At 38.6% G+C, this 27,159-nt stretch overlaps 3 protein-coding genes across 6 annotated transcripts; 2 read left to right on the top strand and 1 right to left on the bottom strand.

Annotated features, from left to right (window-relative positions):
• The first annotated feature begins 720 nt into the window (after positions 1–720).
• LOC103711398 (CDK5RAP3-like protein) lies at positions 721–8,694 on the top strand. 2 transcript variants are annotated; one of them, XM_008797527.4, is made up of 10 exons: positions 721–876; positions 1,003–1,137; positions 3,197–3,291; positions 3,380–3,474; positions 3,565–3,700; positions 3,838–3,987; positions 4,151–4,720; positions 6,987–7,195; positions 7,429–7,561; positions 8,385–8,694. In XM_008797527.4, exons 1-10 carry the CDS (start codon positions 753–755, stop codon positions 8,514–8,516), a joined length of 1,779 nt encoding a protein of 592 aa, XP_008795749.3. In that variant the 5' UTR covers positions 721–752; the 3' UTR covers positions 8,517–8,694. The 2 variants fall into 2 exon arrangements, with proteins under 2 accessions (XP_008795749.3, XP_038976688.1); XM_039120760.1 differs by having other exon boundaries at positions 759–876; positions 978–1,137.
• Positions 8,695–12,114: 3,420 nt separating this feature from the next.
• Positions 12,115–17,054, top strand: LOC103711399 (G patch domain-containing protein 11). Its single transcript, XM_008797528.4, has 4 exons — positions 12,115–12,409; positions 12,543–13,082; positions 15,827–15,892; positions 16,427–17,054. The coding sequence occupies exons 1-4, from the start codon at positions 12,317–12,319 to the stop codon at positions 16,484–16,486; spliced, it is 759 nt and encodes a 252-aa protein (XP_008795750.1). The 5' UTR covers positions 12,115–12,316; the 3' UTR covers positions 16,487–17,054.
• A 795-nt stretch (positions 17,055–17,849) lies between these two features.
• On the bottom strand, positions 17,850–26,972 carry LOC103711400 (squamosa promoter-binding-like protein 14). 3 transcript variants are annotated; one of them, XM_008797530.4, is made up of 3 exons: positions 25,763–26,959; positions 18,772–18,908; positions 17,850–18,654 (listed from the first exon to the last, which is right to left on the bottom strand). In XM_008797530.4, exons 1-3 carry the CDS (start codon positions 26,143–26,145, stop codon positions 18,059–18,061), a joined length of 1,116 nt encoding a protein of 371 aa, XP_008795752.1. In that variant the 5' UTR covers positions 26,146–26,959; the 3' UTR covers positions 17,850–18,058. The 3 variants fall into 3 exon arrangements, with proteins under 3 accessions (XP_008795752.1, XP_008795751.1, XP_038976686.1); XM_008797529.4 differs by having other exon boundaries at positions 17,850–18,657; positions 25,763–26,954; XM_039120758.1 differs by having other exon boundaries at positions 17,850–18,908; positions 25,763–26,972.
• Between the last annotated feature and the right edge of the window lie 187 nt (positions 26,973–27,159).

Here is a 27,159-nt window from a genome sequence, read left to right as displayed (position 1 = left end):
TTTTAGATTTAGTGGTTTGTTTGGAGAAATTCAATGATGATCCTAATGAGAATGTATTAATGGAATGGTAACAACAAAAGAATGGAGCTCTTGGCATTTTATTTTTTCTTTTGAAATGGTTCAAAGAGTGTCATAGCAATGAACTACACAGCGGGCGGTAGCCTTCTGCGGATGTAACACAGTACTTGGTGAAGGCAGCAAGGATTTCTGCCTGCTCGGATTGTATCTTTTGTGCGAAAGAATGATTCATCTTCTTTTGCGACATCAACTGTTAGATTGTGCAACATCTATTTCAAGAACCATGCAGATGGATGGAAGAAAAGATTGGAGGGCTTTAAAATCTGTGTAAGGTGCAATCCAACGGTTGATGTTTCAAAAAAAAAAAGATTAATCATTCATTGCTGTAAAACATACAACCTGAACCGGTTTCAAAGACCCACTTAATGTTTCCCCTTCCACTCCTCTCTTGTTCTCTCTCTCTCTATTGCTCTGACTGGGCTCTAGGTCGACATTTGTGATAGCCTGTTGGGCTGACCCAGCCTGAAATTATTTGAACTTCAAAAATGATGCTTGGACCGGATTGTGACGAACTAGAATCTTGGGACCAGACGAGCAACCGTGTGCTGAGATCCGGGCGGTCAGGTCCAATTTCGGCCTTCCGACCGGTCGGAATTGGGCCTCGGTTCGGCTTGCGGTATCGGCACTTGAGAGGGTCTTTCCTTTTTCTTTTCTTTTTTGTATTTGTTTATAATATGTTGTGCGCCGTGAGAAGAGAGTGGAGCTCTGTTTGCCCATCGCTTGTTATCGAAGAAGGCATGCATGACCCTGCGGATATTCGAAACCTCCCCATCGACATCGCCTTCGCTCGTCTCGGAGGTTTCGACTGCATCTCTATTTCCCCTTTTTATAATTTTTTTAATAGAAATCTTGAACGCTTTTCTGTCGATTTTTCCTTGGAGTAGTGATTGATTCCTTAGTGTGTTTCTTTTGGGTGGGGGGAAGAATGGCTGGTGGATCGGAAGAAGATACCGCAGGATTGGAGGAAGCGGCTGAGCTCGATCAGATCTCGGATCTCGTCCGCCTTCACGTCGCTGCCCAGGGATCTCGATCCCTTCCTCCAAACCCTAGATCCCGAAGGTAATTCCTTTCTGAGCTAGAGCTGTTATATTTAGTTTTTCCTTTTAACTTTTTAATGATGATTCAATCGATTGCGTAAGGATTTTTGAAGATAGCATGGGATGCCGTAGCTTGAAAACTTGAACACTCCTGTCACTCAAATATGGGGTGGGGATGGAGTAACAGGTAAGTTCGGGATTGACACTTGTAGTGCTGGGAAGAAGATCTTTGCGTATTCAAATCAATTATGGTATTTGGAAGAAGCAATGATAACATAGTAAAATGAGATTAAGAAATCTTGCTCGATGTATTAGTACCATATTTTATAAGATCCTAGTGACATCAGTCCACATATGTAGCTAGATCAGTACAATATGTCTTGGCTGAAATGAAAACAATTGTTTGAAGTTGACCAGAGCTTCAGAATTATGGTAGACTTCGGCCAATTTTGCTTCCTCTCAGCTGAAACTGATGTGTTTTGTTGAATTTTGTCATACATACATGCATATATATACGATCATTATCCATACATTTAAGCTAAATTTGTTCGTAGAATTTTATTTGAATTTTGCAAGTTTTTGGTGGCGGTGGTTGTTATTTGTTATTTGAGAGTTTTCAGTAGGTTTCAGACAGCCCAATAGACAAAACATATGCAAAAATTCAGACAGTATCATGTAATCTAATATGTTGTAATTTTTTTTTAAATTCCCCCTATTTTTTTTAAATTTGTTGAACAATGTTTTACCAAATCTGGTTCAGTTGGAGTTGAAACCATTTTGAATTGCTGAAACTGAATGCAATTTGGCTCGACTGACTATGATTAAGTTTCTGAACATTTACCCTTGTTCCTGTTCCTCGTGTTACTTTGCATAGTAAGTAACATAATTCAAACCTTTTTCATAGTTTATTATGTTTGTAGCTGAATGAACAAGCCTACTGTGAATAGGTTTATGAGCTATTTTTAGTGTAATAGGATCTAATGCAGAGTGTCGGGATCAAAGGCTGAGAATTGTTTGTCTACTGTCCTAATTTGTTGTTTGTTGCCTTGAAGCTAGTTGATGAACTGATATTGTTAGGTAGATGGTGTTAAGAAGGAGCTATTTTGTTGACGTTGAGTTGATGAATTTCTCTATTATGTATTTGATGGACTTAGGGCATGTTGCTATAAAGATGCCGAAGGTGCAAGCTAATTTTCTATGATAGGTTCTGGACAAGGCCTAATCTCTGATGAAGATACTGTTCTACCGAGTTTCGCAAGAAGGTTTGGTGTGTTATTTCCTTGCATATAAAACTTGTGCAATGGCTACCTGTGGGGATGGGTATCTGCGCTCTTTTACTTCCTTGAACTAGATGTTGGATGTTGTCCTCTTTTAGGTGCTTTGGGTGCTTTTCCTCCTGCTCGTTTCTTATATTGGGTGGCGATACTTTGCTGAAAAGAAACAATATGGAATACTTTGGTGCAAGCCTTCTTTTGAAGGGTCATTGTGGGAATCTTATGTTTGGCAGTCTTGGTAGAGAATGTAGACTTGTGAGGAAATTGAGCATTGATTACAAGTGTATCATCCCAAAAATGAAACTTTTTAACCTTCCCTAGGAGATTTTTTTTTCTGCTGTATTCGTCACATCATCATAGAGGATTAGAAAGTTTGGCACCACCATGTGGCATGTGTCTGGATATGTAGATAGAGGGATAACCAGAGTCCCTGAAAACCATAGTTTATGAGGACAGAATTTGATATTATGATAAATTTCTTAACAAATATGAGCGACACAGTCTTGTGGGATGCATGGCAATCATACCTCTTGATTTTCTTGTTAGCACTGGTACATTGAGGAACTTCCGACTTGTGTTTTTCTTTTGATTTATTCATTACATTCTTTTCAAATACCATTGCCTCTGCTATTTTACAGCTGGGTTTCCTCTATTCTTCTCTTATTTTTTTATGCTTGAGATATACGTTAACTGATTTTCCCAGAAAAGATGTTAACATATGTGGTCATCTAAGTCTTGCGTATTTTGTTCTATTTATTATAAATTTCTAAAACTTCTTTTTTTTAAATACCTACATTATATTTTCAGTTATTGGGTACATGGAAGCAAAGAAAATATACAATATTCTCTTGAATTCAACTACAGAAAGTCGTAATATTTTTGGACGCTTATCAGGTTCTGCTGTAAGATCACTGAAACCCGAATTCCACTTTTTGATTGAGTTTTTCCAGTTCTTTTGGTAAACCTTTTTCGTGATTGATCTTATGGCAGGGTGAATGGGAAAACATAGTGCGCTCCTTTGAGAAGGACCATATCTTTCTTGGAGAGGCTGCTCAGATAATGGTTCAGAATGTTAACTATGAAATGTATGTTTTATTTTCATGCCAGAGTTTGGTAAGTTTGGAGTATAATCAATGCACTATAACTAATTTCACTGATCATCATGCTGGGTGAAGTCCCTACCAGAAAAAGCAGGTGCAGAAGATTCAGCAACAACTAGCAGAACTTGATCGTAAGGAGGCTGATATCAAGAGAAATGCTGCTCTCTCTGCAGCTAAATATTCTGAAGCTTGTCAAGAGCTTGGATTGCAGGTATGCATTCCTTAATGGCAGCTTTTGGACATGGCTGTCTCTTGTCATCCAATATGGCCATGTTCTGCACTCTGTAATTGGTTATGTTCTTTGGGTTGTTAAAGATAGGTTAAACAACTTTTACTTGACTTTTATAGGGGAAAAATGTGAGATTAGAGCTTTTGGAGACAGCAAAGTCTCTTCCATCCACATTCAGCAAATTATTGCAAGTCCTTAATAGTGATCTCATTTTAAGGGCCATGGAGTATTATAGAAACTTTGTCAGAGATGCTCACACCGAGAAAGAGGTATGTTTATAACAACGGCTGAATATTGATTACTTAAATGCTTCATTGCTATGGGCGGGAGCTCACATTCCAGTACACCTTTTATATTGCAGATTAGTAGTTGACATGCACTTTGTGCTTGGCGGTGTTATGCGTGATTAATTTTATGTTGTTGTGACTGCAGAAAATCCCAAGTGATGTGCTACAAAATCTGAGGCACCTTCTTGAAAATCCTCCCTCTCTTAATGTGTCTGTTTCTCCAGTGGTCCAAAATTCTCTGAATGATGTGTCGAAGCCAGACTCAACTTATCCTGTGACAGGAAAGCAGCTACCTGATACCAATCTTGCCACGGATGGTATTGACTGGAACATTTTGGTAGATGATACACAAATCGATTGGGATATTGGTGCTGTGGAACAACCTGAAGAATCTGGCAATGATTTTGGTTCTTATGAAATAATTGATTCTAATATAGATTTAAAGGGGTCTGAAAATGCTGACAGCGTGGCATCTGATCACATGCTGTTAAATAGAATGGAGGGTGTGGCCTCTGGAACTTCTGAGTCAGAAATATGTTGGGATATGGGCATTGAAAAACCTCAAGTGGATGTGCTTGATGTTACAGCAGATGCAGGCAAGGAAAGTCAACTATTAAGTCCAGCTGAATCACCACATCAGCAAAGTTTAGTTGTAGAGAGAAGCCAATTTTTGGAGACTGAATACAGGAATAAGATACTTGATGATCTGTTTGAGGTATTTTGTGAAGTTCATATATATTTGGATAAATACATAGATGTATGTATGCATGCACATGTATATGCGTGCACTCATGCATACACATCCATGCATATGCATGCATTCATGCATACACATCCATGCATATACCCATTTGTGCAAATACCCACACCAGCATATATGTACATACATGATGATGCATATATAAACTCACTTCATGCGTAGATATATATGCATGTATAGACGTGCTTGTTTTTGTGTAAATATATATTTGTATGGATGCGTATAAGTTTCTCAGCATTCCGAAGGAAAGTATGCGATAAAGTTTTAATCCCTTTTCTTCAGTCCTTCATGTATGTTTCTCTGTAAATTGTGAATACTGCATATGCTAATTTAATTGAAAGCATGTAAAAGATCAGCATCACCGTTATTAAGCAGTGTATCTATTTCTAAGTACAATGACTAGTGATCCAGAGTATCCTCTATAAAGTAGGCATCTGAGCTAATGCCCTTTGACAGTTCTAGGACAAACCTTTTTATTTGAAATGTTATTGGGTAAGTTATCACCAAACAGAAAACTGTATTCAAGGATGCAAACCCCTCACAAGTTTGAGTTGTAATTAAATCTTATACATAGACTAACATAAGATGCTGATATAGTTGCCAGGTATCCTATATAACCAAGAAAGAGACTGGCTTTGTCACAAACTGGCCAGTTTCTATCAACAAGGACCCTTAGACCCTATGATGGGAGTATGGATCACGCTTGTGATAGAGTATACAGAATTCCTACCACTTACAGATGTATTTGACATGATATAGAATGCAGAATTTCTCATGATTCCATGCTACCAAGTTGAGAGAAACCATAACGTATCTGCTTTTCATTTCAACTCTTAACTCTTGACTATATTGTCCATCAGTTTTTATCATAGCCTTCAACCTTTTTTATCTTTGTTATTAAGTGACTCTAGGATTTAGTTTTCCGCATCCTTTAAAAAATTCCTCCAAAATCCAAGGGTTTTAAAACCAAATTGGATAGTAAACTGGCAAGCTATCCGATTACCGGGTCAATCGATCTGACTGGTCCAATCGGCTAGGCCAATCATCACGGTGCTCATGGAGGTCTCTTTCAATGTTGTAGTGGCATTGGTGGAGAAGGAGACCCGAAACCCCCCGACGAAGGCCTCCTTGGCTGTGGTCTCATAGTAGAGCTTGGTCATCACCTCGGTGATGACCACCTCCACCATGTTCATCCCATGCAAAATTTCCTCTACCTCCATCGCATGAATGGTGGCATCCAGCTAACCATGGAAGGCTTCCCTGGCTGTGGACTCTGGGGTGCCTTCAAGGATGAGGTTGCAGGCCCATCAGCTGCTGAGCATGGTGTAGTCGGCGAGAGAGGTGACGGGTGAACATGATGGGGATGCCAACGGCAAGGTAGAGGGTGATGGTGGAGCAGAGGGCGGAGAGGATGGGACTTGGGAGTGGCCACGGAGGCAAAGTAGATCTGCATGTCAATGGCGAGGAAGGCAGTGGCATTCGAATTAGGGTCTCACTGTTGCATCTCGTACTTGGAGTAGGAGGCAGTGAAGGCTGCTATGGCTAGCTGGACGACAGGGAGAAAGGCTAGAATGGAAATGGACAAGATTGAACTACAGGGCACAGGTGGGGTTATGAAACCTTTGAACTGGACCAGACAGGCGACTGGTTTCCGATAATTGGTTGAACCAGCCAAATCTGGTTCGTTTTTAAAAATAGTGCCAAAATCCAGTCAATATTCTCTCGAACCACATGTTAATATCATCAACCGATGTAACATACACGCATATGTACCTGAACATCTTTTATTTATTTATTTATAGTCATTTATTTGGTGAACATAAGTTATTTATTTTAAGCTCTTGTATCTTGTAACTGTATGTGTTGTTAATGTTGTTAAAGGTATTTATTTATAGTCGTGTCTTGTTATTGATTGTCAAACTTTCTCCAAATCTACGCAAAATCTATGCTAATGTTCGTTGCTAAAAGTTTCCCTTTTGTTGATCAAGTAGACTTTCTTGATAATTGATATGTATTGTTTTGTTTCTATCTTCAGTCTCTGTTCTCATTGTTCATACCTTGGTGCTTTAATTTATATAGGTTCACCAATGGCTGCTTATTTTGTAGAGAATTGTAACGTCTTTTGTATGGTGTTGACCTTCAAACTATTGAGTCATTGGTTATATGTTATTTTGCTTCCACCAGAGTTCAATCTCTAATGTATCATGTGCCTTTTCATCAGATCAAATCATTTTTGAATCAGCGGTTAGTGGAGATGAGGAGTGAAGACACTTCCTCGTTACAACATCAAGTTCAGGCGGTGGCTCCTTTTGTGCTGCAACAGTATGCTTCTGATGCAGTAGAGGCAATGCTAGTGGAGGTATCTTTGGCCATTTCCATGCTTACAAACCGAAAAACACGTGACTTGATTATGATTCTGAACTCCAAAAGGTAAATAGTTGGTCTTATTAAGCTCTTCGCCTTCAACATGTTTATCTCTTCCTTCACATGTTGTCATCATTTCCCACAGTTGCATTTGCCATTCTTGAATACCTCGACATGTTAGTCTTTCCATGAAGACTTTTACGCTTTAGTTATCAATGACGACTCTTCAACTTCTTCACCCTGCATCAAATGCAGTTTTTAGTCTGATACCTGACCAATCACTTCTTTTGGGAAACCAGATTTCTAGACAGATTGGTGTTGACAGTGGAGGAAAAGAAGCATCACGAAGTAAAACTACGAGAGAGCTTGGATGATTTATCAGTGAGACGCATGGAGCTGCACAATGCGTTATCATCATCTTGGCCCAAACAAGTGAGTGAGAATATTCCCATTTTGGTGAATATTTGTATTTTCCAAATATAGTCAGCGATTTGTTCGACTAGCAATTTCCCTTTGATGAAGAGGGCATGTCTGTCAACTATCAGTATAAGTATTTGAACAAATTACAATCATCATTACCATCATCGGCATCATCCTCACACCACAAAGTGAGAAATTGATTCTCATTTGGGAGGGTGCAGGAAATGACACTCCCTGAATATTGTCCATCTGAGACATGCTATGTAAGCTTTGCCTGTCATCAGCTAACCTCTGGCATGTTCCAGATGCATAGGATGGTAACAGATCTTTTGCTTCCAGTATTATCTAAGATGAAAAGATAAGACGCATGCATATCATATCATTAACTTTGGAAGACAATGCAATTTCATCAATACTTTCAAGTCATTTTGTTTGAAAGCTTCACTGTTGGCACGGGTCGTTGGTAAGAACACATAAGATCATTAAAAGCATTTAGAGTTAGGGGCAGTGAATGCAATTTTAGTTATAGATACAATTGCATCTAGTACATAATTGTATCCTGATGCAGTTATGCTGCAGCTGTAAATGCAAACTGTGCGCACCTCACCTCTCATGCTTTAGGTGTTTGGCTTCAGGCTTTAGTCCATAAAACTCTCTCTTTCTTTATGAAGAACCTGAGTCTCGAAATGCTGATATGATCCCTTGATGTATTTCTTTTCTTTTTGGATTTGTAACCTCAGAAGGTGGTATGGATAGTGAAAGGTAATTTGCAAATTGTTGCTATAAAAATGATTTTGTTTTCTGCTGAAATAATTGTGGAACTTCTTCTCTCCAGGAAGCAGCAATTGCACAAACAAGGGAACTGAAGAAGCTGTGCGAGACAACATTATCATCTATGTTCGACGGACGACCGGTCAACATAATTGGAGAAATCAATGCATTGTTGAGTACCAGCATCAGTTCATAAAATGGTGAAAGTAGTGAACTATGTGGAAATTAATCATACCATAAAAAGAAATTGCATTTTTGATATATAATGGTTAATATAGATTAAATCCAGCTTTTGCACTGGGTATTGTATTGTTCACCACTAACCAAAATTCCTTATTGGTTTATGCAATTATTCCTCCTTGTCAAGCTGTAAATAGTCCCGTTGCACAAGAATAGTCAATGCATTGTGAGACATTGACCAGTCGAGGCATTTCAGAGGAAATATTGATGATTGTTACTGATCGATATCAGCAAGAATTACTAATTTAAACTTCTTTAAGAGTTTAGCTGGCTGGTGGGACATCATCCCTCGTTATTAATATGAAAAAGGCCTATTTTCACATTCGAAGAACAATGTAAAACTAACGAACTATCCTTCTTCCTTGTAAAAGTTGTCCGTTAAGAGTTATTCGTTATTTTAGCAATTTTCTGTCTTAACGTTCTATATACATGATTAAATTTATCAAGAAAAATTTACTCGAGCTTACAGTGGGATACTCTTAATTATCTCAGCTGAAAGGATTATGATTTGCAACTTACACGCTATGGTGGTTCACTGGGTTTCGAGCCTGTCCACGTTCTGCAAATTGGTCTAATCAAAATAGGAAAGAAAAGGTGATGACTGAATCCATACCATTGGATGAGTTAGTTGATAAGGTTCCTATACGTAATACCTTCTCTATTGATTTCACCACTTAGGCTGCCATCTGTAATTATATGAGTTTTTTTCTTTTTTCCTTTTGCGCTAGAATCTGTTTGATGATAATATTATCGATAACCTAAGGTAATCATATACAAATTATAAACATAGGACTTCTACAAGTTTTCTTGCACTTCTATTTGTAATTGGAATGGAGATTATTGGCTACCAAAATTGTTCTATATTCATTCATAAGCTGCGGCAATCCCCTTTTGGATTTTAGCTTGAACGCATCCCTGTAGTAGGTTCAACTTACCAGGCAGGATTCTAGAGTCCATGAGATGGAAAACCTGCAAGCGTCCAAGTCAACGTCCTCCATAATGTCAGCATCTTCCTAGACATATGAATGAACCGATCAAATACCAAGTCTGCATAGGAGAAAATGTTAGGGAACAAAATCATAAAATGGATAGCTGGAGCTACCTCACAACAATGATAAAAATTTATTGCTACATCACCATTGCTTCAATCCCTAACCTTATCTTGAAATTATTCATGAACCCATTAAGTTGTTGCCACCTATTTCAAAGTTTAAAAGATGGGCCAAGAGTTGCCTCAAACCCATAACAATTAATTATGCCAATCCAAGTTAGAAAAACTAGTTGGTGAGCCTGCTAGGGAACCCAGTTTATGGCACCCAAATATGTAAATGTTGATATGGTGCAGGCGCTTTCCTCATAATATCAGCAAATTCATAAAAAAATATTTTTGCACATATAGCAAAGGTTGTTTAAGTAGTTGAAAACTTGTTTAATTCCTGGTGCTATGATTTGGGTAAGACTAACTTATCAATGCAAACTTTTCCTTCAGCCTGCAGCATATTTTTTGGGACATGCAACATACATTTCAAAAAATAAATATTAACTTAAAGTCTTGCAAATTTTCTACATGACATGTTATAATTACATTTACTTGTTTAATGGTGCATCAAAGCAATATTATAGCTACCATCCCTGGATGGATCTAGCATTCTTTTATCATTCGAATGACATGCATGACCATTTCCAACACAATGCATTCTATGATACTGGACCATTGGTTTGGATGTTGGTTATTGCAGTATTTACCACGTATACTGCTATTCAGACAAAAAATAGCAAGAACAAAATTTAGTAGAATATCATATGGAGAGGGTGCAGCAGAGCTATCTACCTAGATTTTTCAACTGAGATACAATATTACGAGTCTCATAGGTTACGCCTGCTGGTCAAGGATTTTCTGGAGCCATGTTTAACAATACCCGCCAACATTGATCTAGAATTCCATGACCTGATGAGAATTGCTCATTCCAAATCGGATTGATCTTTTTACCATACTGAAGAGGTCTGCGTCAATCTTGTTCTTAATTGAGTCATATCAGTTCTTTGATACCAGACTCACACTTCAATTCATAAACTTGATGATCTGAATCAGAAACTTGGTCATTCTCATAACACTGATTATGGGAAGAGCAGTGTAGAAGGTGATTGGCTTATCAATAACCAGCACAAACATTTTTTTTTTCCTCCCCTTTTGCATGCCGATTTAAATTACCTACATGATAAATGTAGAACCATTAATATTTTTCAACAATGCACTAAAATCGTTCTTATATATTTATCACAATCTCTTCCGAAAGGTACTCAATGTAACTGGAGGGGGACAAAAAAAAAATAAAAATAAAAGAGCCTTATCGCTAGGCTTTGAAAAAAAAAAAAGTAGAATTGGAGGACAACCTTTAATAACTACACATGAGTTGTCATTATGAGACCGGTCATTGATTTAATAAGAGATACATCATTGATTTTAGAAAGAGCTACGAAAGGCCCGCCAAAGTGCCAAACCTGATGTGACATTGGTGTGCCAAGGACAGTATTTAGGAAAAAAATACTAACTTGGCTGAAGTTAGACTACTTCTATGTATTGTATCAAGAAGGCAATTTCAAAAAAACCACCAATTTCGCATTACCTCTAATTTTATGAAAACTAGATCATGCACACTAATCATTCAATGTACTAGAATAAAATATACTTCCAGATCCTTTTCAGAGAAAGAAAATGAAACTTCTGCATTTTAACTATCCAACTACAAAGTTTTGAGGATGTACTATCCAAGATTCGAATTCACAATCTTTGGTTACTAAGCAGAAAGGAAATAACCATCAAGATAAGCCACAAATCAGAAAGATACTGCAACATCTAAAGCAGCAGGAAAAGTAAAAGATTGACCATAATCCACTGTAACCTTTTAACAACTCCAGATTCATCTTGAACTACAACAAAACCGGCCCTACTAAAAGATTGTTCCAGTAAATTCATAATTAGAGAAGGGATGATAATCAAAATTCAATCAATGCAGGATCATCAAATATGAAAACACTTCTCAACAGCATCATTTGCAAGCATGCAGGGGGGAAATTCAAAATTGCTGAACAGCATGAAACATTGAATCAAAGCGACAGTAATCTCTAAGAGGTTATCTTAAATGGAAAGATTAGACATCATTTAACACAACTGTAATGAACTTAGTGTCTAGCTTTAACTGGATCCTTCACAGAATCCCTACAAGAAAATGCAATTTGTAACTGTCAGCAAATAAAAGAGATGATTATTACTCTATTCATCTTAAGAGATTGCTATAAGAAAGTAAAAATGGCATGTGACAACAAAGAAAACCTAAAGAAGGATGGGAAAAACGAGACAAAAGAGAAGGACCCAAGCAACGGGAGAAGGGAGTAGAAGCTTACTACACCGAGTTGCTGGGAAATTTATTTATACGCCCAGAGGGGAGTCTTAATTAAAAATAAATCCTCACAAAAACAAGTTTAGATAAGTCGGCAACGGCAGCCGGCTCTTCACTTTATATGCTCGCTACGTCAAGGGAAACTTGTTCTGAGGCCCCTAGTTAAATAGTTAATGCGTAAATACTATTTTGTTTTCTTAAGAAAATGACTTGTGCGGAGTTGAGCACCAAATCAAGTCGGCAATGAAAGTGCCGGCTTTAGTTTTATAGGCGACCGCCATTTTTCCCGTTCGCTCCATCCATTTCCCCGCACGGTTCCCATCTCACGTGCAAATCCTTTTTCTCTCGCACATCAATGGCGGGCACAGACGGCGGCGGAGAAGATGACGACTACATGGGCGATCTCTCCCTCTTCATCCCTCCTGAAGACTCCTCTTCCAAGAAGAAGGTAAACCCTAACCCTAATCCCAACGCGCCAATTCTTGCTCCGAAAACCTCGCAGCTCACCCGCCGAAACCCTATTTTCCCTTCGTTGCGAAGTTTTATGGTGAATTCTAGCGCTAATTTCCCAAATTCTGCAGAAGTTTGGGCCCAATATCGAATCGCCGCAGGCCCCGAAGCCGAAGAGACCGAAGGGTATAAGCTGGCAGGAGCAGCGGAGGCTTGAGAGGGAGCGAAAGCAGCGGGAGGAGGACGAGCAGACGATGGCTGGGCTAGAGGCAGCGATCCCGGAGACGAACGTGGGGTTCAAGATGCTGCGCCAGATGGGGTACACCCCCGGGTCGGTGCTGGGGAAGGGCGGGGCCGGGCAGGCCGAGCCTGTGGGGCTCGAGATCCGGCGGTCCCGGGCTGGGATCGGTGTCATCTCGCCGCAGGAGGAGGCAGCGAGGAGGGATAGAGCCGCGGCGGAGTGGAAACGGTGGAGGGAGGAGGAGCTGATGGCGGAGTTCGGATCCAGGCAGAAGACGCAGTGGAGGAGCCGGCGGATCGTCGGGGATTACCGGAAGGCGGAGGCAGCATTGGCGCAGCTGGAGAACAGGGAGGTCGTTGAACCGCCTAAGGAGGATGGAGATGAGGGAAAGGAGGAGGAGGAGGAGGAGGAGGAAGAAATCACCGAAGAGGTAATTTCCTAGCTTTCTTTATATATATTTTAAAAATATATCAGCAAATATGTTATCTACTTATATAGATATCTCCCATCCAAAATGTAGAGATCAAATATTATCTTTATTTGTAGTGCTCCAATCAGGTTCACAACTCCAAGATAATTTTTTTTAAGAAGATATGTACTTAGCCTGAAAATATAGGCAATTAGAGATAACTGAGTGTCATGTTTCTGGATAGCCATTGGGCCGTTTGATTTACTTGGTGATTGCGATCAAGAATGTTCGAGGCAGGGGGAACCCAGTTAAAACAAGTTGCAACATAATTCTCACTGATGTTGAGCAGACATCAAAGCAGCAATTATGGTGTTTCAAAGATGTAGAAAATGAACACGAGGAAGTTCGGTGAAGAAGTTAAATTCATCTAAAAAGAATGAGCTGATGTCATTTATGATTGATTTTTGGTTTTGTTCCTTCTATTTTGGAATGCCAAACACAACATAACTACTATTGACCAACCTCCCTTCTATTTTGGAATGCCAAGTACATCATAACTATCGACCAACCTCTAATCATATGGTTTAATCAGAATAATGATTTTTAAAAGCATTTTACATAATTGACTTGCAACTAATATGAATATAGAGATTTGTGAATGCTATCTACAGTCAGGGAAAAATCTTGACTAAATATATTGAGGCTGCATGTGATATAACGTAAAGGTCCTTTCAACAATTAATTTAAGTGGTAATGAACTAATTAAATATTGGAACATTCTGATGTGATATTTTGCAGTTTGGTTAAGTACTGACAACATCAAAAGGCATTTTTGTCAATACCAGCTGATTCACATGCTTTGCTGTGTAGGTATTTTGATATAAAGACATTAAATTGGTTATCAGGGTCATGAAATTGGATTTGGCTTCTTCATGTTGTTATTAGAATATTTATTGGCACTATAAATAACAATAGTTGCATATATTACATTTTTTAATATAATAATTAGGGTCATGAAAATGGATTCAGCTCCTTTATGATGTTATTCCAACACAATGGCACTATAAATAACAACCGTTGCATATATTACAACTGTTAGGATAATGGTCATGTTGTCCATCAGTTAACAGTACTATAATTTCAACATTTAGTATTAATATATTACTTTTGGCATTTGAAATTCATTTTAAGCAATATGTTTAAATTACCAATATTCATAGCACATTATTATTATCATAGATCAGTATCTTTATTTAGTTTACACTAATGAGTATTATACTTTAGCAACATTATTTTTTTTTAAAAAAAGATCATACCTTTTGTCTTGGCCATAGTACTGACCATTATTCAATTATAAGCCTATAATGGTTTCAGAAGATGGGGTAAGTAATATGTCAACTATTGAATTATCTGAATCATGTTTGAGGTCAATGGAAGTTAATATGTCCAATGTCTACATGTCTTCCTAACCTTATGAATACCAGGCATATTATGATCATGGACTTATTAGCATCCATAAAGTTGTTTGGTATGATATGTTTAAATTCTAAAATCAAAGAAAATAGATAATGTTTGATCAAGGTGAGTCCATGTTTTGTTGTCCAAAGCTAAGAATATCTTTTTTCAGTTTGGTTATATAGGGGCATCCTCATCCTGATTCTCAAGAATCAAGGGGAGAAGAAAGAAAAGAGGGAGAAAATTGATGTCTTTGTTTTTTTTGTTATCATCTGCTTTTCTTACGAGATAAATGGGGATTGAGTGAAATTTTACATTTTACAATCTAATTGACTGGGGTAGAACCAGGAATTGCACTTTTTGACCTTTTTTGGGAGGGGGTCCCATGGGATAATAAGTAGGAAACAAATTTTTTCTCTTGAACAGATGAACGAATCAAGTCATCTTTCACAAATAGATTCATGAAATGTCTTAGAAAATGGGACAACAGTGAGGAATGAGCAAGTTTTTAGGTGGTGGCTGTCACCATGCCTTATTTCTATGAAGGGCCAAATCCAGCTCCATGGGCATTACATGAGATTTAGATCTTCTGGGAGGCTGTCATCCTGCCTTCACCAATTGTAGTGGGTCATAGTGGTTATTCATGTTTATTTTAACAGGACCTTGATTGTAATGCTTTCAAATGCATAGATCTCACCATCAAAGCAGATATAGAAGTAAGCATCAAAATCTGAATTTATTCCAAAATGTAAGCCTAATCCTATCAATAGAGGCATATCTCCATTTTACAGTTACCATTTTTCAGATGAATTACTTGTAGAATATACAGATAGGATACCAATGGTAGCTTTGAAACACATGAAGCTGGTAGACAAGGTAATGAATTTGCAGTGCAAGTCATATAGTGCAGTTTAACTAGAGCATGCTTATCGCTAGTATTCCATGTTCATGTGTCAAAGATTGTTCAATATATCATCTATCAACCCTGCAATGTGCTAAAGCATGAGATGATATGGTATTGCTTTGTGTTACTGTATATGGAAGATAATAAGATGTGTAATTAACATTTTCAGGTCTATATCTAATCCTGTAAAATTAATATAAATCGAAGTTTATATAAAGCCTCAGACCATCATTGTTTTGCCTGTGACAGTTATGTAAATTCTGTGTAATGTCGCATAGTATCCTCTTTATGTAGAAGTTCAATCCTGATTTAATCTTTTGCCTTGGGAATTTTGTCGTATTGTTTGATCTATGAGATTGATTTGCATGCATGCTTGACAAGTGATAGATACCAACCTTTCTTGCAGGATTTGCATGATATATTGATGAAGCTGCGGGATGAACATCATTACTGTCTCTATTGTGGATGTAAGGTGAGTAGGGCATTTTAAAAGGCTCTTTTTTTATCAGAATTAGTACTATGCAATCTATGCTGTGGCAAATAGTGATCTGTTCACATTTAAACTGCCGCATGTGGCGTTCCTTTGATGGTAATCTAGTTGCTAATTGATGGCCATAACTGTTTTTTTTCCCCTTTTATTTTTTGAGACCAGGAGGGGCTAATCCCCACCCGCCACCTGTACCCACCACACCCTACCTAGACTAGAGCCTAGGCCCTCAAGCAGACTGAGTCAAAGCTGTCGAAACAGGTTAATCAGGGGTTGCAGCAAGGGTCGGTACCCCTGGAATCGAACCCCAATTCTCTTGCCCAAACGACAAGAGGGAAGACCATTCGAGCAAGTGCTCGGTGGTATTGATAATAAATTTTAAGGATATGCATATCATTTCTGTCATTTTTCACATAGTTGATGTATGATCTGCTTCACTAAAAAGTCAATAATCTAAAACTGTATTATACATTACTGCTGTGTCCTTGATTTTGATTAATCATTCTTCCCCCCCTCCAGTTTGAATCAGCAGAGGCACTTGCAATTGATTGTCCTGGACCTGACGAAGAGGACCACTGAAAGCGAATCTTTTGGCAGCTTGGACTCATACATGTGATGTTGTATGTTCACATCTTATGAGGATGGCTGCACACTAGATATGCCAAAAGAAATCCCGGAACGGACTTGACTGTTTACAAGAACCCAGAGGATCCAAAGATTGACAGGCAATGCATGAGGTCATCACCCTTAAGCAGATGGTAGATCTAAATTCTGTGCATATTATGTCAGTTGATGTCATAAAGTAGATCTCCACACTCATGACGAAACAGAGGTGGTTTAATCTGTCAACCAAGAAGCCTGTAGCTTGCATGGATAAAGGTAATATATTTACGGCTACAATAAGCCTGATCATCCTTCAGCTGTGGACAGATGGAAATCATGGCCTCACCAGATGTAATAGCCTTGACAGGGATTCAATTGCTGCTGGAGCACCAATAGAACCAGGACCAAGCTAGAACGCAAGCTAGGTGTCAATCTCTGTTTACCTATACATGAGACGTAATCTAACAAGTTGTTACATGCTTCTCATTTCTAAAATTTTTTGCAATTAAACAGATACCATTTCGAACATTTCGAATTGTCTGCTGCTTGTGGCCTTAGAATGCACTGTCATGTTTTGTTATTTGTTTCACAGAGAAAGCTGTCAAACTGACAATATTAGGGGATCCAACAACAACAACAAAAAAAACCTCCAAAAAGAATTTGGTGGATTTCTTCACAGGGAGATGTTATCGTTGATGCATAAAAACATGAGAGATAAAAACGGAGATCATCTTATGCTTTTGAGCATTTATGCTACATATAAAGATAATAGTTTTGCAGTTAAAATATGTTTTTTATATTCTGTAAATTTGTTAATTATCTCATTAATTTTCTAGTCCATGCTAACGATATGCGCTATCTCCTTTTAGTCACTTCTTTTATGTAACTTCCAAACAGATTGGACTTCATATTTCCAGTTTTCCACGAATTCGACTTTCAAATGATTAGATCTTTCTTTGTTTTCAAAATATACATTGTACATAGCAGTATCTAATATTATCTACAAATGGAGTCTTTGTATATGATAAGATACAGCACAAATGGCAAACAAGGTTGTCATGTACATCCAAAAATGTCTGATGCAAAAAGTTAAAAGTAATATGTCCCATATCATCTGGGCAAGCAACATAAGTTATTGGTACGACCACAGAACCCCAGAAATTATAATCAAAACATAGAAAATCACCTCAAACTTCGTTTGAAGCCAAACGTTAAATGAGTAGGATTATGCCTCCTCTATTTTGCAATGGCCGACCCATGATTCCATGAAAAACGTTAGCCACGAAAAGAAAATTGATATCACCTACGCTAACATCCATAAGAAAAAGACACCACCATGAAGTTGAAACATTAACCAAAAACACCTCCAACACACTAGTGCTTTTAATGGTCTAGGTTCAAAACAGAGCAAATGGATGAGTTTAAGTTCTGAAAGATCTTACAAAAGACCACCATAGAGATTTAGCCAATGTCATCGATATCCAAAACATTGGAGATAACAAAACGGTCACACGATCCACAATTTTGGAACAGAATAGATCCACCGGTCTACAGAGACCAGTGCATCACATGTCCTGAACCGTCGTATGCTCTGTCTGAGCCGTGGTCCAGGCATTGGCCATTCCCCTGCAGAGCTAACTCAAGTTCGCCTGAAAACTGACTACTACCGGCCTCGGTGACCGGTCCTAGTCCTATGTCGTGATGGATTTCATGTGAGCTGCTCCTACCTCCATGCCCCCTGAGACCCCAGGGACTGTTCATGTAATCGTTGGCGACTGACTGAGCTGTCGGGACACCATCAAAGCTACTGCTTGCTGGGATCACTGGAGCTCTGTTTCTGGTAGAATTGCTGCCCCATGGCTGAGTTGACAGAAGAGAGAGAGCACAGCTGGAGTCAGAGACTCCCGAAAGACACTCACCCGGCGGAACCTCTGCTGAAGAGAAGAGCCCCCCCGCTGCAGAACCCTGCAAGTATTGGTGGGGGCCCTGCACCATAACTGCACTAGTTGGAGGGTCTAAACCCCCCTGCCATTGGTTGCTAGCCACCCGATCGCCAGCCCTAATGGTCGGCCACACATCTCTTGCATTACTTGGAAGACGGGGATAGCCGAAGTCCATAAGAAAGCTTCTGAACCTGCTGGGGTCTTCTGCAACAGTGTAGAATTGCATGAAATCATGGTCTCTTGGAAGAAACAGAAGGACAGCATCTAAAAGGCCTGAAGCTTTAAAAAGAAAGATGATTGTAAAAAAAAAAAAAGGACCATGGAAGGAGGTGGCCAGGCGGCCATAGCGCGACAACAGCGGCCCGGGAGGTGGCTTCCTTCGCCGCTCGTTGTGGCCTGCCAGACGTCTGCGGCAACTGCGTTTTCCTTGATCAAATTCAGGTAACTGGTGGAACCTGTTGTTGTTCAAGATGGGTTAAGTGATCATGAGAGTCGTGAATGAAATATTGCTTATATGCAACTATGGCTGGACATTTCTGGGATGCATCAGATGCAACATAGTGAGCTAAAATAAATCAGAGCAAATTATGTGAGCTGATATACTCATCACAGGAGAATATTAAACTAACAGTACTTATAACCAAAGGTAGGAGGAGGCAGCACTGCAAAACAGTTGTTGATTTCCCAAGTCCTAATAGTGATTTGAAGGACTTCAGCAGGCAGACTTTTTGATGTCAGCATTGTCACTGGATACCAACATTGCAAGAGCTTCCTTGGAGCAAGGTAAATATTTTATGCAGATCATAATCTTCTTGATTTTAGAGCCCTTTTAACAATAATACATCAATTCCATGGAGCTCTGTGACCATACATGAATAGGTAAAGTTCAATGTTAGTTATAGTGAATAATGCAGAAAACCTTCTTAGACTTCAGTGAAAACTACTCGGAACTAGATATGCCTAGCATGATACTGGTTGCATTGTACAGAAACCTTGGTATGACCGATGCAGGTAAACAAAGAGAGTACCACCTGTAATGGATATAAAAGTTTGATGAACAAAATCAACAAAGGATAGGTTCAAAAAAGCCGATTGGGTATTAATTTTGTTGGTGACAATATCATATGGGTCAATGTAGGGTTGTAATAGTGATCAAAGTCACAAGCTGCAGGAATTTTCAGGAAGACGACTAATTGATTATTAAATTAAAAATAAAGGCAAAAAAAAAACAATGGGACTTGCGGAAATAACAGGGTTAGGGTTAAGATTTAGGAATCCAGGCTTTTATAGAAAATTTTTTCAAGGTTTTTGTATTAAAAAAAAGGAAAAGAATAATAACCAGCAGAGAAGATATGACAAAGAAATAATCACCCCAAATAAATGTCTCAGAAATTCGATACAAGGTTCCTGCCATTCTCACCAAGACTAATTAAACAGTTATCACATTCTAGGGGACAGGCCCGGATAGTTCACCACAGAGAAAAGAGGAGAGACCTCTCGTGTTTTATCTAAGTTTGTTGTGAACTGATATCTCCCATTACATGTTTACGTAAAGAATAAAAACCTTGTACAAAAACTAACTTACCAAATGGAACTAAAAAGTCTCCTAAATTAGTAATGCGAAAATTTGGCCTCCTTTAGACCCCATGCATTAGACTCCTTGGGTTACCCAACTTCCATCCATGTTGGCTTTGGTCTTTTTCTCTTCTTCCTAAATCCTTGAACAAAGATTTGAGAATTTCGTTGATTTTTTTGTCCCATCCCATCACAGTCAGTTCTCCATCACATTGTTCTTAATCAATTTAATTCCTACAATTCTTATTAACAACGCATACCCTTCATAGTTTTACTATACATCCATCTAAACATACTCATTTATGCTATGCCAGTTGTATTTTCTTGGATCATATTCATTTCTCAATATTTTGAGCTTTACAATGTCAACAGTCTTATAGCTTTCTAAAAGAACATTCATCCAAGACAATCTACAAAACATTTTTGCAGATTGAGCTAGAATATGACAAAACTAATTAACACAAGAGATGCTTTTCTGATGCAAATGATCCATCAGGATATAGATCCATACTGGCTCAAAGTCAAGGAGATATATCCATTTTGTGGATTTTGTTCAGCATGCTTTTTTCTGGTACATATGTTTTGTTAACTTGATAATACCAAGATGGCAAAAGAACAAAAGAAACTATCTTGTTCTCTGAGCTTTGATCTATGGAGTTCTAGGTTCTCTCCCAGAAAGCAAGATTCTGTATAAGGAAGATTCAAAAAGGTTCTGCATTTATAATGATGCATGTGAAAAAATTTATAATGATACATGTGAAAAAATGTATCTAGCACTGGTATCTAGCTAGTAAAAGAAATAAGTATTCATTCAATATATTCATTGTCAGCATATTCAAATATGAAACCTGATTAGAAAATGTCTTGCACTGTTTTTGATGTTGAGTTTCTCATTGAAATCAAAATAGAATGCTCATTTTGCTTTTCAAATGTCTCTATGATGGGAGTCAACTTCTTGTAGGCTACTAGATACGTAATTTGTGGCTTAACTTAAGCATGTTCTTATCTTAATACGTAGTGTGACAATGACTCATCTATGCATCAAACTGGAAACAAAGAAATGAATTTATGTTATGCACAGAATAATGTTTTGAATGTTGGTCAAAGCAAAATATAAATTAAGCAGTATAGTTGCGTTAGTGAATCGAATACTATACATGCTACAAAAGGTTCACATAATTAGTACACTGAATCATGCTTTACTTGATCATCACTAAGCTAAATAGCGCATGCTATGTTGCCCAGGGAAGGCTGTACAGAAGTGTTCATTCCATAATATTCAGGATGCGTGACTTCTATGAACAAAGAGTACGATGTTGGTTCATCAGATATTTCATTACAAACAATGATTTATCACCTATTCCAATTATAGTATACATACACAAACTATAGACATCTAACTAATGGATGTTTCTCTGTTGCTTTTTACTTTTACAAGTGCTGAACACCAAAAAGTAGTCAATCAACCCAACAAAGCAAAGCATTACATTATAGTCATAGAACAAAGCTAGTTGTTAGCGGATCCAGAAAGATGGTGGTTCTCGTCATCAACACTGATTGTGCTCTATAATCTGGCAATGTGATTCTGTTATTCACCCTTGTGTACAAGTCCACACACGCGCGCGCACACACACAGAGAGAGAGAGAGAGAGAGAGAGAGAGAATCAAACTCCATCTAAATTCATGCACTCATTTCATGAAGAGTTTTGATTCAAATCCACGATAACTTTAATATTTTTAATCAATTGTGCTCTCCTCTTCATCAAAATTAATCATGCTCCATAAGTTGGCAGTGCGATTCTGTTCTCCGCCCCTCCATACAGTTCCACACACACACACACGTACACACACAAAGTCGAAATCCATTTAAACCCATACTCATTCGTACTTCTGTGCATGAAAAATTTTGGTTCAAATACATGCTAACCTTAGATTTTCAATCAACTGTACCTCCCCTGCTCTTCATGAGTGCTAGCTTTGGACCCATCTTTACTCTTTCAAGCACCTTCACCCTTTAGGTGTATATATTTTGTCCTTGCTCCCAGTTACACTTTAAATAAACAACTCAAGCTCAACATGTTGAAAAGAGTATGATGCTGTTACCCTTAACATGACCTGCAAAGTGCCAACCCAAAGGTATACCTAATTGAAAGAAGATTCAGTCAATTTGTGTTAGCAGTGCAGGTTAAAGTTTGTTAGTCCCTCTGCTTTTGCTTAGGATCCCTCTTACTGACTATGAAGAATACACAGATATGAGATGCATATTTGACACGATACAGAATCACCATTATGACAAGTCTTGGAAAAGCAGATTACGATATAACTAGGATACAACAATGAATAAATATAGATGTTTCAAAACATATAATAACTTTTATACATTATGGTAGCTTATCAAAACAATGCAGTCATCACTAGTTATCATTCAAATCGAACAGACCATAATCCATACTCCATACAATAATATCAACACCACAAGCTCCAAATTAACCATTTATCATTAAAAGCCCAACACATCTTGAAACATAAATGAAATAAAGCTCTCCCACTCAACCTTCGAGAAATCATGGAAATATCTCAGGCTTAGCTAGGATGCATCTGAAGCATAATTAGATCTGAAAAATAAGATATTTCAAATATTTGACATGTATCCTTGAATTATTCTACAAGTATCGGAATCCTTATGGATCTGATACAGACAAGGCTACCAATTTGAATTATCTGTGTTCCTACCTTTATAATCTAACCCTTCCAACCCTAATCGCCATATTCTGCCCTTTTTGCCTTCTCTAGTCCTGAATCATGATGAAGGTTTAAGTCTGCTCCCACCTCCTACCCCTTAGTGTGGTCTCAATTAATTTCACCATCTAAACAATGTCATCACCCTAGGGCATCCTCAAGTGCTTTTGTTTTTAATACCCGTTCTGAAAGCCTTCCTTTTATTTAAATTCCCACCAATGCATGCCCAGTGTTATACACCTGCTACCGAACATGTCAGTATGTTGATGGCATAATGTGTGTCAATGGCACACTGAACTATTTGGGCATATTTATGACTGAAATGAACCATTCAGTGTTTTGATCCCTCACAGCCACAAGAATCAACAGCCCTATGGTAATTTAAATCAACATCCCATGTGGCTGGCAACCACAACTAAAAGATGTCCGCCATACTCATACTTAATATCTCATTATTCTTCCATCTTTTAAAATTGCAGATGCTTTCATAAACCAGTGGAGCACTAAAAAACTCATATTTCACATGACTTCACAAAATATAGAACTAAATATGAGCAAATACTTCTTAGGGTTTAGAACTATGGGGAAACCTCCTTTTGTTTAGCTTTCTTCTTTAACATCCACCAAATAACCTATCATGGTACATACTTTCTACATATAAATAATGTCATTGCATAGACTTTGTCTATTTATCTAAAGATATTTCTGCAAGCTGCCTAAGCATTAAAGTAACTATTCTAGTTGACTTCATGGCATTAAGAACTAAAACAAATTGCTTTTTGAATAAATGTAATTTTTTTTGGTACATAAATATATGTAAAAATGATAGAAAAGAAACACTATAGAGAATTGGTCTCAACTCTCAAGTAACTAAATTCAATGTCAAACAATCTATAGTTGACGTGAGATGAATAAATCTCTCTGACTGCATAAGAAATTGATGGGCAAAAATGATACGTCAATAAACTAAGTCCATAAATGTTTTAAGAGTTCACAATTTGTCATGTGACCATCGCTTGCAAGTTGATCTACTATCTATAGCCTCCCTCTTAATTTGTTGGCAGCGATGCTCATTGGCATCCCAAAATCTTGTGGCAACATCTATATGTGGAAGTCATCTGAAAAGATGAGCCTCATCTTAAGCTTCACATCCAAATTTATATATCATTCATAGGAGAGCATGAACCCCAACTAGTTGAGCCTAGTTTTTTTTTAATTCATATCGGTGAAAGTAAAGAAAACGCATTCACACAACATCATTGCACGAACCCATGAATTGAACTTCTTTGAAAGGCTAACTCTCAACTCCCAAAGTTTTCCTTGTTTTCTCAAGTCTTATTTTTCCTAGCTTCAGCATTCAACTGCCTTAGCATCTTTATCAAACAACAATAACCCAATAAGCAGATCTTTTAGAAATAGAAAACACCTCGCACCATAGGGACAGAAGAAAAAGCAAATTCAACATAAGCCACAGAATGCCAAACCTATTTCTTCATCAAAACCAAACATTCAGCTAGTTCCATTGGACAGTTACAACAATAACTGATGCAAATATTAGAAAATTCCATTAGACATTACAAGGTTAACCTCTGAAACCATCCATGTTAAACCACTATAAAAGTAAAAATAGCAGAAACATTCTATAACAAAGTCAAAAATAAAAGGAATATCAAATATATAAAAATTGACTTGTCAAATTCTTTTCTGAACCACCGATCTTTAGTTTGCATGGTACTACGATTTGCCACTTAAGGCAAGGGGCAGGGCTTTGATTATCAAGTGTGTAGACCCTCCTTTCGGAACCCGTTACCTTGGTTCCGCAAGCATTAGGCTTGGTCCACCCAGGACCTGGGCGTTCGGCTCGGGTGGAGAGGATTGTGGGCATAGGGTAGAAGGTGGGGTTAGAGCCCCTCCCAATCTGAAATAGATAAATATATATATACAGACACATACATACTCCTCCTCAAGCATCATTGATAAAAAGCATGAAAGTTGCATCCCATGAAACGTATATAAATTAAGCTACTCTAAGCACATCTACAGCCACAAGAATATCACAACAAAAATTAAGTAGAAGTCTTAATTCTAGCAGCCAAAACCTTGAACACTCAAATATCAACAGCAGAAACACAATTAATCATACAAGTTTCAAGGCAATTAAACATACCGAAGTGAAGAAGTGTCTGAATTTTTCAACCAGAAATCTAACCTCTTTTTAAAGCGCAACAATGCATACAGACTCAAAAATACCTACATCCATGGCAATCTGACATACCAGACAGCGCACACCATCCCATATTAAATCCAGTTTAAAACAGAGCCCTTAACTATAAACAGTAAAGAAGCCATCTACTTGCAACAACAATAAGAGAGATCTAAACCTAACTACGACAGTCAAACACACCACACAAACCCTGCAGATCAACATTTTTTTAAAAAAAAGTTTAAACACAAACTCCCAACCCCATGAACAATAAAAACCTTGACATTAAATCAAGAAGAGAGACCTAACTAAAGCACAAATTTTTGGCTAATCCAAAATAAGAAAAACAAACTGATGGTCAAAAACAAACCTATAATTTTTTTTCAAGCAAGCATGCAAGCAAAAAAATTATACAATGAAAAAAAAAATCCTTGTTTAAATAAAACAAATAAAATGCCATCATGGATGGAGAAATATATATATGTATATATATATATACACACACCAAGCAAAGTCCAAAAGTTTTCATCATCAAATCTAAGTCCATGAGAAATCGCCCAACCCAATAACAAAAAAAACAACCATCCAAAACCACAAATCTCCAAGTGATGGTCACAATCATAAACACATCCACCAGTACTCCCACACTTTTGACAAATCTCGACCTCAAAAGGGAGGAAAATCCAAAAAGAACTCAGCTTTTCCCCTCCAAAGCCACCCAAAGCCCCGAGAAGCCCCTAAATAGACCAAGCAGTCAAGAAACCAAGAATCCAACATCTAAACAACAGATACCTGCTGCACTGCTGGCAGAACCTCTGCTCGAGCCCTCCCACGATGACCTTGGGAGCCTTGGAGTGCATACCGCAGACCTTGTGCCGGCAGTAGTAAGCCTTAGCACCCGTCAGATCCGCCTTGCACCCCTCCACCTGACACCTGGGCGGCCCCTGCCCCCCCTGCCCCGCCCCCTTCCCCTTCCTCGCCGGCGGCGGCGGCGGCGCCGCGGGTTCCTGAGCCTTGGAGGAGGAGGAGGAGGAGGAGGAGCTCCCGCCGCCGCCGCCGCCGCCGCCCCCGGCCCCGTCCTCAAAGTAGATCTTTTTGCCGAACTTGAGCCCGTGGAGGGAGTCGCCGGCACCGCCGGCCCCGGAGACCGCCGGAGAGCTCGATCCCGACTCCATTTCTCCACACCTCTCTACAGCCCCTCCATGGACTCTGTGAGACAGGGGAGGGGCCGGTTAGGGAAGTGGGTGTCTTTAAAACAAGTTTGGAAAATGTAAAACAAAGGAAGGTGGGTTCCTTTAGCCGCTGCTGCTCTCCCTGTGGTGCACTATTTTACTAGCATAAAGCCGACACCTGACATCTGGGCCATGCCATATTGGGCATGGTACTTTTCTCAGCGAGGGGGAGAGGGAGGACGTAATGGCGGAACATGCTTAAAATATCTAAAAAACCTTTTTTTCTTTCTTTTTTTTCTTTCTTTTTTTTCTGGCAATGGACTGCCCTTTCCTTGCCGAAGTGTCTCAGATTCTGGGTCTTCTTTTATACCGGCTCGCACCGTAATAGAGATTGTGGGATTTTTTAAAGTTTTAACTGATAAGGTCATGGAGCTTTTCTTGAGCTGCACCTCAGCCGGCTTCTTCCCTTCCTTCCGTTTTATGCATAAAAAGATCACCTTGAACTCGAGGTAATTCTGATTTGGTACGGGGATTATACGAGGCGTTTTTGCTTTAGGATTGAGGGGGCTTTTCTCTTCTTCTCGCTTGGGTTTTGGTGTGCGGCAGTCTTGGAAATGTGGCTTCTGGTAGATCTCTCTCTGCTCCACCTTGACAAGATGGGGAGCTCTTAAAAAGATTTTAACGTGGAGTTGTGTGAGGATAGGGATTTTTATTGGGTGAGAATCTTTTCGAGTGAGCCTTGGATTGCCCGAGCACTTATTCTCATGGGGCCTTGGGCTCTCGAGAGCGGGGACGAAACTTCTTGGAAATTGGCTACAAAATCTAGCAAAACCAATGACTTGATTTGATGGTGAGGAACTTCCTCCCAAGGCTGCCCCTATATCTTTTATGTAATTACTAAAGAGGTTATGCCTTTTTTTTTTTCCTTTCAAATCCAGTGTAAATTAAAAATATACATTCTAATCAAATTTATTTATGTCAAGCACCGAATCATGTTTTATGTCTAACTTTTTTTTT

Source organism: Phoenix dactylifera, unplaced genomic scaffold (genome assembly GCF_009389715.1).
Source record: "Phoenix dactylifera cultivar Barhee BC4 unplaced genomic scaffold, palm_55x_up_171113_PBpolish2nd_filt_p 000877F, whole genome shotgun sequence".
NCBI lineage: Eukaryota > Viridiplantae > Streptophyta > Magnoliopsida > Arecales > Arecaceae > Phoenix > Phoenix dactylifera.
Note: the sequence above shows the minus strand (reverse complement) of the source record. Positions and strands in the feature narration are given on the sequence as shown.